At 36.8% G+C, this 13,378-nt stretch overlaps 3 protein-coding genes and 1 pseudogene across 3 annotated transcripts; 1 reads left to right on the forward strand and 3 right to left on the reverse strand.

The window, feature by feature from the left end:
* Nucleotides 1–301: 301 nt before the first annotated feature.
* On the reverse strand, nt 302–1,506 carry LOC102608519 (fatty acid desaturase 4, chloroplastic). Its single transcript, XM_006475083.4, has one exon. It carries the CDS (start codon nt 1,390–1,392, stop codon nt 472–474), a length of 921 nt encoding a protein of 306 aa, XP_006475146.1. The 5' UTR covers nt 1,393–1,506; the 3' UTR covers nt 302–471.
* Nucleotides 1,507–2,511: 1,005 nt separating this feature from the next.
* Nucleotides 2,512–7,268, forward strand: LOC102609098 (hypothetical protein). The gene is made up of 7 exons (XM_006475085.4): nt 2,512–3,054; nt 3,945–4,085; nt 4,188–4,553; nt 4,951–5,196; nt 5,632–5,724; nt 6,185–6,385; nt 6,785–7,268. Exons 1-7 carry the CDS (start codon nt 2,722–2,724, stop codon nt 6,998–7,000), a joined length of 1,596 nt encoding a protein of 531 aa, XP_006475148.1. The 5' UTR covers nt 2,512–2,721; the 3' UTR covers nt 7,001–7,268.
* A 58-nt stretch (nt 7,269–7,326) lies between these two features.
* On the reverse strand, nt 7,327–9,586 carry LOC102609387 (cytochrome P450 716B1-like; annotated as a pseudogene).
* Nucleotides 9,587–10,682: 1,096 nt separating this feature from the next.
* Nucleotides 10,683–12,905, reverse strand: LOC102609654 (protein FATTY ACID EXPORT 6). The gene is made up of 3 exons (XM_006475086.4): nt 12,608–12,905; nt 11,660–11,747; nt 10,683–10,962 (listed from the first exon to the last, which is right to left on the reverse strand). The coding sequence occupies exons 1-3, from the start codon at nt 12,804–12,806 to the stop codon at nt 10,890–10,892; spliced, it is 360 nt and encodes a 119-aa protein (XP_006475149.1). The 5' UTR covers nt 12,807–12,905; the 3' UTR covers nt 10,683–10,889.
* Nucleotides 12,906–13,378: the final 473 nt, after the last annotated feature.

The raw sequence follows: 13,378 nt of genomic DNA on the forward strand, positions 1-13,378 counted from the left end.
TCATGGATGTGTTGGAGAGGATAACTGTTGTTGAATGTCAAGAACAAGAAAACAAACTGCCCACTATCATTGAAAAATAAACGACATGACGGTGGCTAAATACCAACTCGAATTTATTTATAAAGAACAAAAGGATCTCTGAAAATGAGCAGAAGGAGGCTGTTCACTGTGAACCGCATGCTGGTTCAAGTTTTTTTCCTAATGGACACCTTGAATAGCATTCTTTTCTAAGGAAAGCTCTGCGGCTCTGCCTGTTTAATGATCCTTTTAAGGTGTTCTAAAATTAGGTCACCCCACAATCTGTATCCAGAAGAATTGTATTATAAACTTTTGTTTAACATTGTTTTCCTACTCCACCTAGCAATCAAATAGAACATGAATATGGAGCAGATTTTTTAAGGAAAAATAATAGTGCCATCAGAAAATTAAAAAAAAAAAAATCAGTGGACTAAAAGTTTAGATCTTGGACTCTCAAGCTTCTTCAATCCATTTAGAGCTAGGTTCACTCCAGGATCGAGGTCGAACACCAAGTTTAAAGAACAAGATCATCTCCAATGCTTCAAAAACCTTCTGTTTATCCAGAAACTCGTTCCATACACCACTCACTATGCAATAATTGTTGTTATAAGGCGGCCTGTGATGAGCAGCGTGTTGCGACCGCGACACAAGCACTCCAGCATCCTGTAACGCCACTACTAATGGCGGCAGCTTGCTCTTTGTGCTATGAGCCCATGCATGAAACTGCTGGCTAAACATAATGCAGCCCGCTAACATACAAACAAACCCATGAATGGTTGAATCATTACAAAGGAGGTCAAAAGGCAGCACTGTAAACGCAATGACACGAGCCAATGCGTGTAAATTGTTAGCAAACTGACGCCTGGTGATTGTCCGGGGCCATCTGTGATGACCCTGGAATGCTTCAATTTGTGACCCGAAAATTGGTGTTGACTCATCACCATAGTTATCAATTCCCCAGTGATAAACACCGGATCCCAGGTCAGCTAAAACGTAACCAATGTAGCCTGCCAACATGGGCTCGAGCCAAATATGGGAACTGGCTGCCGCCGCTATGGATTTGGCTAGTGAAACGAGCACAGTACTGCACCCAGTTGCCACCCAGGCTCGATGCGCCCATGTTGATTGCAAAGCTGGGTCATTAAGCAAAGGAGGAGAACTTTTAGCAGCAGTAGTGGTACTAGTGGTTGATGAAAGAGCTAGCCTTGGTTCAATCACTAGTTGGTTAGGGTTGGACCCGGGCTTGAGATTGGTGCTACTAGTGGCAGAACATGTTGTCACACGGACGCTGTGGCTCCGGTGCTGATGTTGGCATGTGGGAACTGGGTGTAATAAGGACTTCAATGGGTAATGTTGATGGGAAAGGACAGCCATTGAAGTTGAAGGGTGTCTCTACTCTCGGAGAGAAACCAATATGAAATTGCATTGATAGAATGTATATATAAATAAATGTTTAAAAAATGAAAGAGTGGCTGAAAACAGAAATGGGTTTTGTGGATGGAGTGAAAAATACGGAGAAAATATTGTGGTGTGCAGAGAAAGTGCGTGGGGTGATAGAAATCGCTAGTGCCTACACATATGTGGCATTTTGCCCTTGTTGTGGTGAGCTTGCGTTTCAAATTTCTTAAAACTTTTGGTGGCATTATGTCAATTTTTCTACCTAAATAACGACAAATTTCCCTTCACAAATAACAAAACACACAACCATAAAAATTCCAACCACCATCACATAACAACTTAAATAAAGCTTTTTCAAGACTATTCACTTTTGTTATATCTTTGATTATGTGGCAGCCATTTGAGCCCTTGGATGGTTTTTTTTTTTTTTTGGAGGAATTGTGGATGAAAAATCAAATAGATCGAAGATTGTGGTTGGATGATGGTTGAGGAGCAAGGATAAAGCCGCATGGTAGAGCTTAGAAGATTGTGACAAAATTAAATTTCCTTCTCTTGTTTGTCTTGTCTGGAGTGCATGAGCATGTGAAAATTCTAGTGATATTCGGGTGATTTTGACGCATTTTCGTAAGCAAGAATCGTGGGGGCATTGGAATATTCAAGTCCTGAAGCATTATCCCTTTGGGTGCCAGCAAGCAATCCATGCCATTTAAAATCTGCCACATAATATGATGATTGATCAATCGTGTTTTATTGGAGAAAAAAATTGGAAAAAAAAAAGAAAAAGGTTTTGTTTCCGGGCCACAAATCAATACCAATATGTGATAAGAAAAGATACTAGGAAGAGACCTTGGGATCAACCTTTCAAAAGTTACTTAGCTAGGAAGAGACCTTGGGATCATCCTTTCAAAAGTTACTTACTTAGCTAAAAAAATTAATTTACTTGTTAATATTAAAATTTAAAATTTATTTTAACAGAGAAATTAAGAGAGAAAAAAGACTAACAGTAACAGGGAATCCTTAACCTTCATTTTAATATGTAATTAATGTTAATCATTCATTCAAAGAGTTCTAAATAGAGAATGCAGGGTGGAAAAAGTGGCTGTGGAGTACATGGGAATTGAATCATCCTAGAACGACGACGTTTTTTCCCTTTTTTTCATTTCTTCCCCGCTCTTTGACATAAAACAAATCGAAAGAAAAAGTTAATGTCAATGAGTCCAATAATTAAGCAAGACAAAAGAAGAAAGATTACGAAACTGGAGTGATCTGTTTGTTTCTCCCACCTTCAAAAATTCAATCTCAATTATGCTTCCAGCGTCATCGTCATTATCTTCGCTTTCTAATTCTCTAACGCTACTACTCTTAATCTGCACACTATTACTAACGAGCCCATCGAATGCACTGAAATACCCATTTCACCCTCGGGACATTCTGCCTGTGTTGCCTCGGCAGGTGTCATGGCCAATTTTGAACGCTCTCAACGGCGCAGCAGACTTGCTTCCGGCATTCGTGGGCTCTGCCTCGGACCAAACCGGCACCGTGGAATGGAAAGGCGCCTGTTTTTACCAGAACCAAGCTTGGATGGAGTTCCATAACAAGTCTGGGAGCGAGTTTGGTGGTGGCACCCTTCATATCAAGGTCCTTTTTTTAATTATTAAACATCTTTTTCATATAATTGCTTTTATGCTTATTTGAGAACTTCTTCGTTGCTGAGTGCCTTTTAGTTTCCTTTTTTCTTTTGTGTTCTTTTGAAGTTTATTGCTTAACTTGAGCTGTTTTGCCATTCATATTTTGTTCTAAGGATGAAAATTTGAATTTTGAGGTTCATTTCTTGGAAATTTGGCATGTGGGTTTTTTATTTTACTTTTAAAAATTTGTTCTTTCTGTAGTTATCTGATTATTTTGAGGATATTTGGGAGAGTGGGATTTGGTTTAGTTCAATTTTTGGGTTAATGATCATTTTTTATTTAAAAACTGTGTAGTTGTGGGTGGTTTTCTGACGATTCTGTCTGGTCTAACGGAAGTCCGGAACATTGGTTATTGAAAAGTTAATTTCATTTTTGAATTTGAGCTGTTTCTTTATTGAGGAAGTTTAGGACTGTTGGGTAGCTTTGTAGATGGTGACTTCTGGAGCTAGTATTGAAGGATTTTTGAAGGGATTGCGATAGGTTAGATGATGTTTGAACAGATATTTTGCCCTGTTAAGGAAAATGTGGATACTTCTTTTCCTTCCTAAACAAAATCAAATACGTGAATTTTTGCTTGTGACTAGCAATTTTTCTTGAGAATTTTGATTTATGTCGTACTGATGGTTCCTGTCATGATCGATTCATAATATCAAGACATAGGCATCATCTTTAAGGGGTGTACGTTTAAAGCTACTATCAAACTTCTTTTCTCATATTTATGCTATATGGAAGTTCAATAATTTTACTACTACAGTTTCCTATGTGATGAGCTGGACAATTGGTTGTTACAATTTTTGGTACTCTGAAGTTTGTAAAAGAGTTCTTTCCGTTCATATCCAGGTTAGTGATGCTCATAGTTGGACATGCATGGATCTTTATGTTTTTGCAACTCCATACCGCGTGACGTGGGATTATTATTTTTTGTCCCGGGAGCATACATTGGAATTCAATGAGTGGGAAGGGAAACTTGAGTATGAATATGTAAGTAGCCACTTTCCTTAATTTCAGGACTTACCTTAGGTATTAGATGCTATCGAAGCATACATTATTTTCTGTTTGTATTTTTTATTTTTATTTTTTCAGGTCAAAAACAAGGGAGTTTCCATTTTCCTCATGCAAGCTGGGATGCTAGGAACCCTTGAAGCACTGTGGGATGTATTTCCTCTATTTACTAATACTGGATGGGGTGAGAACTCCAATATCGGGTTTCTCAAGAAGCACATGGGAGCTTCCTTCGAACAACGTCCTGAGCCCTGGTTTACTAATGTCACTGTTGAAGAAATTCATTCTGGAGATTTCCTGGCAGTATCAAAAATCCGTGGACGTTGGGGTGGTTTTGAGACATTGGAGAAGTGGGTGACGGGAGCTTATGCTGGTCATACTGCTGTTTGCTTAAGGGATTCTGAGGGGAAGCTATGGGTTGGTGAATCAGGACATGAAAATGATGAGGTGAAGCTCACTGACTTGCTAACTTGTTGTGATAGTATGGAGCTGATAGTCCAGAGATTTCTATTAATTTTTTAGGAGACAACAAATATAGCAAATCTTTTTCTTATTTTCTTGTCATCGGAAACTATTATTTCACTCTTGGACAGCCTATTCTAAAGTATAAGTAGGATTTAAGTATTGTTTTTAGAAAGTTTTAGTGTACTAGATGTTTTGGGATTATTTGAAATCAGAGGAGCTTATTAATCTAGCACAGGGCCAGTTCTGTAGTTCTGTGCAAGTAAACCATGATTGGAATTGTTGTTCTGTGCAAGTAAATCAGAGGAGCTTATTAAGGCAGAAATTGTGCTTCAATTTGTCTGTTTCAATTTATTTGTTGTTTTACTTTTTGGCTTGGCAGGGACAAGATATTATTGCTATATTACCATGGGATGAGTGGTGGGATTTTGAGGTGAACAAGGATGATTCCAACCCCCATATTGCATTGCTTCCTTTGCACCCAGATATGCGAGCTAAATTTAATGAGACTGCTGCTTGGGAGTATGCATTAAGCATGGATGGAAAACCATACGGATATCATAACATGATATTTAGCTGGATAGACACCAGAAGTGGCAACTATCCACCCCCTTTGGATGCTCATCTGGTAGTTATTATCTCTGGAGCTATCTATAATTTTCCCTAAGTTTTCCACAATATTGTTGTTGTGATATTATTGCAAATCTTTTTATTTCAATTGTTTTTTTCAAAAAAATTTAGCATTTGATTTTTCTTTCCTGGGTGGTGCTCCAAAATTGGTCAAGCTAGAGCCTTTTGTTTCTTTCTTCAAAATTTGGGTAGTATTTAGTACTACCCAAATTTTGATGCTATGAAATACTTGATTGGTATAAAATTAGAAAAATGCACCATGCAACCCCGTTTTTTACACCCTGAATTTCTAAATGTTGCACTTGACCGGTATGATGGTGCCTATAATTTTGGTTTTGCTGTGTGTTCCCTGCGTGAGTTCAGTTGTTTTTGATGCAGTGAAGAAGGTTGCTAAGGTTTTAGGTTCTGATCGATACCTTTCTGGTCCTTCCAGGTTGCTTCTGGTATGACAATGTGGAACCACATACAGCCTGCATATGCTGCTAACATGTGGAATGAAGCCTTAAACAAGCGACTTGGAACGGAGGTACTATAAAGATATGTTTCACCATTTTTCATTTAATGCTTCTCGAGGTATAGTTTATTGAATATGGTTATCATGGTGTTTCCTTGCATAGAAGATTGAAAACAATGCTATTCAGTTTGTGATCCTTGTATCTGATTGATGAAATAGTATCTGCATTGATCATATGCTTTCCTCTGTTTGAATCTGGGGACTGAAGTGTTTCATCTGACCTTATGAAAAATTTATCACCTGGCCGTTCATGAGTCGCACCAAGTATACCTCATGAGACAATCGTGGACGATATGGCTTAATGTTATCCACCTGGCTCTGGTATTACAATTAGAAAGCTATAGCCTAGAGAATCTTTGGACTATTATAGTGTTTTTGTCATTGGAAATAATGTTAAGTAAGCAAAATCATTATAGATATATAATTTGTTATCAATACTATTGAGTAGCTAATGTAGTTTTGTTTGACGCAGGGTCTTGATCTTCCTGATATATTAGTAGAAACTGAAAGGCGTGGAACACCGTTTGATGAACTGCTCACAATTCCTGAGCAGGATGATTGGATTTACAGTGATGGGAAGTCGACATCATGTGTTGCCTTTGTTCTTGAAATGTACAAGGAGGCAGGATTATTTGATCCAATTGGTAGCTCTATTCAAGTCACTGAGTTTACGGTGAGTTTGTCAAGAGTAATTCATCTCTGCTTCATTTAATGAAGTCTCTGCATTGCATTTTCGGGCTACTTTGTCAGATTACAATATTATTTATATATTTCTATCACAATAATACACCTAGGATCTATGTACCCACCCATTCCACCTAAAGCAAGAGTGGAGATGTTGAATTGTTTGCCTAGTAGAGAATGTAAATGTATAATCCACAACTTAAATGGTCAGAATTTTTTAATTAAAGCATTGTCTTCGGCTAAGAAAACATTCCAAGTGAGATGGATGATTTCTGTTTAACATGCATTAAAGAAATTGAAAATGAACAAATACTGTAAAGGTACAAATCTATTCATATTGTGATATTGTGGATAATTTTGGCTAATCCATTTTTTGTTGAAAATGCAGATTAAAGATGCCTACTCACTCAGGTTTTTTGAGAACAATTCAAGCCGCCTACCTAAGTGGTGCAATGATGCAGACACTGTGAAGCTTCCTTACTGCCAGATCCGGGGAAAGTATCGAATGGAGTTACCTGGTTATAATGTCTTGGACCCATATCCCCACATGAATGAAAGGTGTCCATCTATGCCCCCGAAATACTCCAGGACAGCTAACTGCTGAACAGCACCAATTCTTCTACTGGAATCTCTGAAATCACCATAGTTTCCGTACCAGGGTTTTGTGATGTTTTCATGTTTTGTGAGGTACAATGGTTTGGGATCTGCTAAAGGAAAAATTGGTTGATGCCGGATGTAAATATGGTGATTAGACTGTAGAATTCAACCCCCGTCACCTATCAAATTGTTGTATAATGTAAATAATAGTAGGTGAATGTACCAAAATTATTTGCCATTCTCTTTAGAAATAGAGTTTTATGTTGAAATGAGAACGGAAACGATGAACCAGTGTTGTTATCACAGAACAATACATTAGAACAACCTTCGGCATTGATCTTAAATAGTCTATCCTCCATCTTTATTGAGTGAAATATAAACTAGCCACGCGACCGTGGTCTACCTCCAATTACATAAGCTCGGTTCTATCTTAGTAGCTAGAATCTCACAGTATCTTCTTTGGCGTAATTTGGACGGGCAGCCCTTTAGATGGGAAAGACGTTGGATTTCTGCTGAAAAAATTGTCTGAACAAAGTAGCTTCCATTTGAAATGAGTAATTAGATAATGAATCGCAACAAGGGTTTCGATCCTGGCAAACTCATATCCTGGACATATCCGAGGTCCTGCTCCAAATGGAACGTAGCAGTAGGGTGGGATTGATGCTTGATTCTCAAATATGCTGGGATCAAACTTTGATGGTTCTGGGAATATGGTATCATCCATGTGAGTCACGCTCGCAACCCAGAAAATCTAAACAGGAATCAGCAGAGTATCAGTTGAAGGTATAAATAGAAGCAATGGCAAAGATGATAAAATTGCAGAGAAAAATGAAGGTTCAAGGTTTTCACTTACTTGCCATCCTTCAGGAATAACGTATCTCCCATACTCGATATCTTTCAAAGCTTTCCTGAAGCCACCAAAGATTGGAGGAAACATCTTGGCAAGATCTTCCCATGTTAGGAACTCACCCCTCTGCTTGCCTTTTGCTATCTCTTCCTGTTCTGAAAAATCAAACAAACAAGCATCCTTTGTTTTACTTTTATCACATTTTTCTCTTTAGCTATGCACTGAATGATCTAATGGTTAAGCTGCAGAACAATTTGTTAACCTTTGCTCGCCTTGGACCTAAGTCTCCAAAGAAGAATGATTAGAATCATTTACAATAAGATGACATCAGCATTTAATATAGAATCTTAAGGTTAAGGGAGGGTTAAAAGAGGTGAGTTTAGTGTAAAATACCCTGAAGTACAGCTGCGTAAACGGCAGGGTCATTAGCAAAAAGACGCATCAGGAAAGTAATTAAGATAGCTGAAGTGTCATGCCCTGCAACCATAACAAGCATCACATTGTGCACAATTTCATCATCGGAAATCAATACTTCATTCTCCTCGTTTTAAACGGCAAGTTAACTGGGACCGCCCAAGCTCCTTTTATCATGTCTTGAAGTCCTCCAAGAAATTGATCTCTTTGCTTTCCCCTCTCAAGTCCGAATAGAAATGAACATATTATGTTGAATGTGAGAGTCTTCATCAGGGGCAACACCTATTAACAACAAAAGTCTAGCTCATATGATGTTTATCTTAGTGATTAGAACAATTTCAGTGCTTCATTTCCTGCGGAAAACAAACTTTTGGGAAGCATAAAGCCACCAACATTACCGTGACCTGTTCCTTCCCTTGCCGGTGAAACTCAATGTGCTGCCTGATTTCTCCATCAATCTTCCCCACATACTTCTTCAGCGATTCTGGTTTCAAGAACGACAAAAGTGCATCTCTAACACGCCTGTGATCTTGTCCGGTTAGGTTAAGCAAGCTCCGATCACCCAAAATCAGTGTGATTGCCTGTGTTTGTTGGTTACTTATACTATTGCTGTCACTACTGAAGACCAGCTTGTTTGCAGCCTGCCCATGAATGAATATTGTTGGTTTCCCGAAGAGGTTTAGCTTTGATATGGGGTCGTACTTTCTTGCTCTTAGCTCTAGCCATTGTTCTGCAGTGTTGGATCGAATGGCGTGGAGAAAGGCGAGGCTCTGGCCTATTATGGGTATTCCTAGTGAACCTGGAGGGAGCCCTTTTGCTGACGATCTTCTCCTGGTCAGGAGAAGGAAAATAGGAAAGACCAGAAGGAAGATGATCAACAAGGCAATCATGTTCTGTAGGTGTAAGAGATGGGGAAAGATTAACTATTAAGCGCGAGAGGCTTAATAGATGGTCATTCAACAGATGACAGGCTATCTAGAAGTCTAGAATCAATAATTCAGATATAATTACTTCAGTCCCTTTTGCTTTTATCTCAGTTGGGATTCTCCTCCCTTTTAGATTCGAGATGCCTTTGAAAGGTTTTTGAAAATGTGTTCCGCCAGCAGACTACCAATTATTTGTAACATATTGCAGACTCTTTCCGCTGAGAAATTATAGAATATCTCTGATATATTACAATTAATTGATGGATACATGACATGTGTAGTTAAATTTAATATAACCACCACATTTATGATGGTTTTTCAAAATAAATGCACACATGTAATAGTATCATTTGTTTATTATATGGCTGATATAGTACCTCGAATAAAATTTGAGAAAGGAAGTTACTACACTTTCTTATGTATTCATATTTTCTCTCCAGCATTATTTACCCAAAAAAAAAATTTCTTCTCTGGTCATCGTCTTCATCTACTTCTCTTTTTTTATTACTAGCATCTTCTCTTCTTCTTTCTAGCCACTTAAGATATATTTAACATGCTCTCATTTTCTCTTTCTTCTTCCCTCAAAATTAAAGATAGTCACTCAAGGTATATTTTACATTAATTTTATTGAGATTGACAAAAGACAATCCGATATTATTGAAAATGAATTTGAATTCATATGAATGACTCTTAAAGTTGGATTCAGGCACAATCCAACTTCTAATGAAGTAGAATTTCGAGACTATACAAGTGTTTTATTTAGTTTATAATTACTTTGTAGGCTTCTCCAAAACTAAAACTTTTCGTTTTTAGGTGAAATTTAATGTGTGTTTATGAAAAATTTAACAGACATGTTCCTTATTAAGGTTATTCATTTTATCCTAAACACTATTCAGCAATTACAAGATTAAAAGATTACAAAACTATTTAAAAAGTAAATTTTACTATGAGATGTAGTTTAAACAAAGAGAGAGATATATAAAACAGTTAGCAATTGATAAGGGGGAGAAAAAAAAAATTAAATGAATTAAAAGTCTTCCCTTATAATAAATCTTAATCATTCATTATCCAATAATCTAGTGGTCAAAAATTGTGCCTCCTCAACTTGCCCCTCTATACATACACACACACCATGGTGGCCTCAACAATTGTCTTCGACGGGCCTGTCCCAGTGGCTTCAAGATTTTATTTAACTACAAGGGATTCATATAAGAAGATATTGGAAAATTATTAAATTATTATTATTGTTGTTGCCGTTTATGTCTGTTTTGTAAGATGTCACGTATCTGAATGGTAGAGTCAACTTGATTATTCGAATATTATAGAATATTTTAATTTTGCTAGGTCAACTATGATAGGTATGACATAGGATATGATGATGAACATTTCAAAGAGGGAATTACAATCCAACCCAAAAACTTTCCTCATAGATTCTATATTTTCTCATGTAGGCGTTTGTTTGCAGAACCAAAAATAAAAGAAAATGAGAACGTGCAACAAAGTTATCAGAACAAAACCAATCTTGCTGAGAAACTGTTTTTGTTTCATCCTCAAAGACAAGCCATATTGTTTCTCATGCACAAAGCTAAGGAATATATTCTAATACATTTTTTGTTCAAGAAAGTAAAATCTTACAACAGATGAATCTGCATTTCTGTAATCTCATCACATCTTTTCGTATTAGTCTTATAAAAGATCCTCAGATCAAATCACTCAGCCTTGGCTGGAATATGGTTGCCACCGGTCGCAATTTTGTACAGATAGAACCCGGTCATGAGGGCACTGCAAGAAAACAGATGCTAGAGTTTAGCTATTAAACATCAAAATCAATGTTTAACCCGGGATTAAACTAAATAACATGCAGCTATTAAGAAATAATTGATGAAATAGCTAATTTAAAAGATTTCTAATAGCACCAATAAAGGTCTGATCTTTTAATATTTAAAGAAGCACATGCATGGAGTGGAATTGGTTATTTCATAATCACTGAAAAACTTTAATAAAGCAGCAGGGGTCAAACTTCTTTTCGGTCCTAACAAATGATTGGTAGTATAGCAGCATGAGTGCATTCAGAGAGCATGAACTTAAGATGCCACAAGCTCTCATAAAGTCCTTTTTGTCTAAAATCCTTTTTGCCAAGCACACGATACAAGAATCTACATATCCAAAATACAACTGCAGATATTGTATGGCTCACAGGAACATCAAAATTAACATCAATGTGAAGGTTGAGAAGTTAAACGAATGAATAAAAACTAATTTTCTTTCCAAGTTCCACTATGGCCAGTTAATGCTAAAGTAGCCTTCAGTTATGCAGTGTTTCGAATGGGTTAAAAGATACTGTCAATCCGTCATGTTATGTATAGTATTGCTCGCAACTAGAATATGGCAATCATCATTTAATGTATAACCAGGATTGGGAATATCCTCCGTATGAGAATTAAGAACAAAGAAGAAGCCAGACACATCTTCAATTTACCTGATCCCAGCAACAATACCAGCTGGCATAACCTTAGAGGTTTCCATATATCGCTGTGCCATGACCACAGTCAGTACAGCTGCGCAAACTGTATCAACAGCATAAAACTCAGCACGAAATCGAAATTCTTGCATTATTGCACCAAAAGAAGAAAGACAGCCAAAAAGAAAAAAATTGTGAAACAAAAAAATTAGCCAAAATATCAAATTTTCTGACCTCTAATGTTCAAAATTTCACTCATTTACTTATGAATCACTGAAATCTACTTTTACGCGCAAACTGTAACAACAGCATAAAACTCAGCACTAAATCAAAATTCTTACATTATTGCATCAAAAGAAAGAAAGACAACCCAAAAAAAAAGAAAAGAAACAAAAAATTAGTCAATATATCAAAATTTCTGACCTCTAATGTTCACAATTTCACTCATTTACTGATGAATCACTTAAATCTATTTTTATGTGCATACTTGACCTTAATCATAATTTTTCTCAAACCCATAGATTTCTCTTTTTCTTTTTTCAAAACACCAAGATGGTGAGGTTAAGCCGGACGACCACCTGTAATATAAATCAATCAATGAAAAACATAAAGCGGGGACATAAACTAAAACCTCCCAAGAGAAGCAAAAATATCACCATAGATTATAAAGGATCTCTTTTCAGTTTATATGGTTGAAAACATAGTCTTGATGCTAAGTTGCCAAGCATTCATTTGCTTGTTTCTCATCCAACTATTGGATTGCCAAATCAAGCAACAATTTTCCACAGGAAAAATTTTTTAACTCTCACACACACACATTAGTAAAGAACTTCAATAAAGATCAAAACTGAAAGACTCTCTAACAAAGTTACCACCCTGGATCTGCAGAAAGAAAGCTCAACGCAAAAAGAAGCTAAATAAAAAAAGTCAAAAAAGAAGACCAAAAAAAAAAAAAACGAAAGTTACCAGTCTCAATAACTATAGCAAAGTAAGAGTTTTTCTTCTTCTCAAAGGCTTTGAGGCTCAAGTAACCAGCCAAAACGAGGAGCAATCCAGTGCCAACACCCCCAGCTAAGGATGCTGTGCTCCCTTTCTTCGCAAACCCGACAATGCCTCCACCGATAAGGATCAGACCGTACGGGATCGTGAAGCAAAAGTCATGCATTTTCTCCAACTGGGTGTTTGTTTCTCGCGAAAATTTTGTGTCAGAAATGGAGAGTTTCTATGAAATCTGCTAATGGCGTGTGGCATTCTTTGGTCAATAGTGTGGTTGGCACGAATTATTTTGGGTTAAAATCGCAAGCAACCCCTCATATTGCAATTAATTATAATTGGACCCAATGTTTCAGAATTAACTCATAACTCGAGCTAAAGGAAACCCAAGCTATCTTCTTTTCACGTACGAGCAGCAGTCGCAAAACTTGACCTTCAAAATTATTTTCTTTTCACCCATGAGTAGCAGCCGCACACACCCATTTGCCTTTCACCCATGAGTTACAACTGCACACCCGTGAATTTTTCATGGCACTCGTGGTTATTTTTTATGGATTTATATTTTCATATTTAAATTTGAGAATATGTGTTGGATTGATATTAAAATTTTAATTTTTTATTTATATTTATTAAACTTAGAATTAAGTATGTTATGTGAAATTTTAGCATGTTCAATATAAATTTACATATTGAATATTTATAATTTTAAATATAAGAATCCGTAAAAAAATTTGTCAGGTATCA

Source organism: Citrus sinensis, chromosome 9 (genome assembly GCF_022201045.2).
Source record: "Citrus sinensis cultivar Valencia sweet orange chromosome 9, DVS_A1.0, whole genome shotgun sequence".
Taxonomy (NCBI): Eukaryota; Viridiplantae; Streptophyta; class Magnoliopsida; order Sapindales; family Rutaceae; genus Citrus; species Citrus sinensis.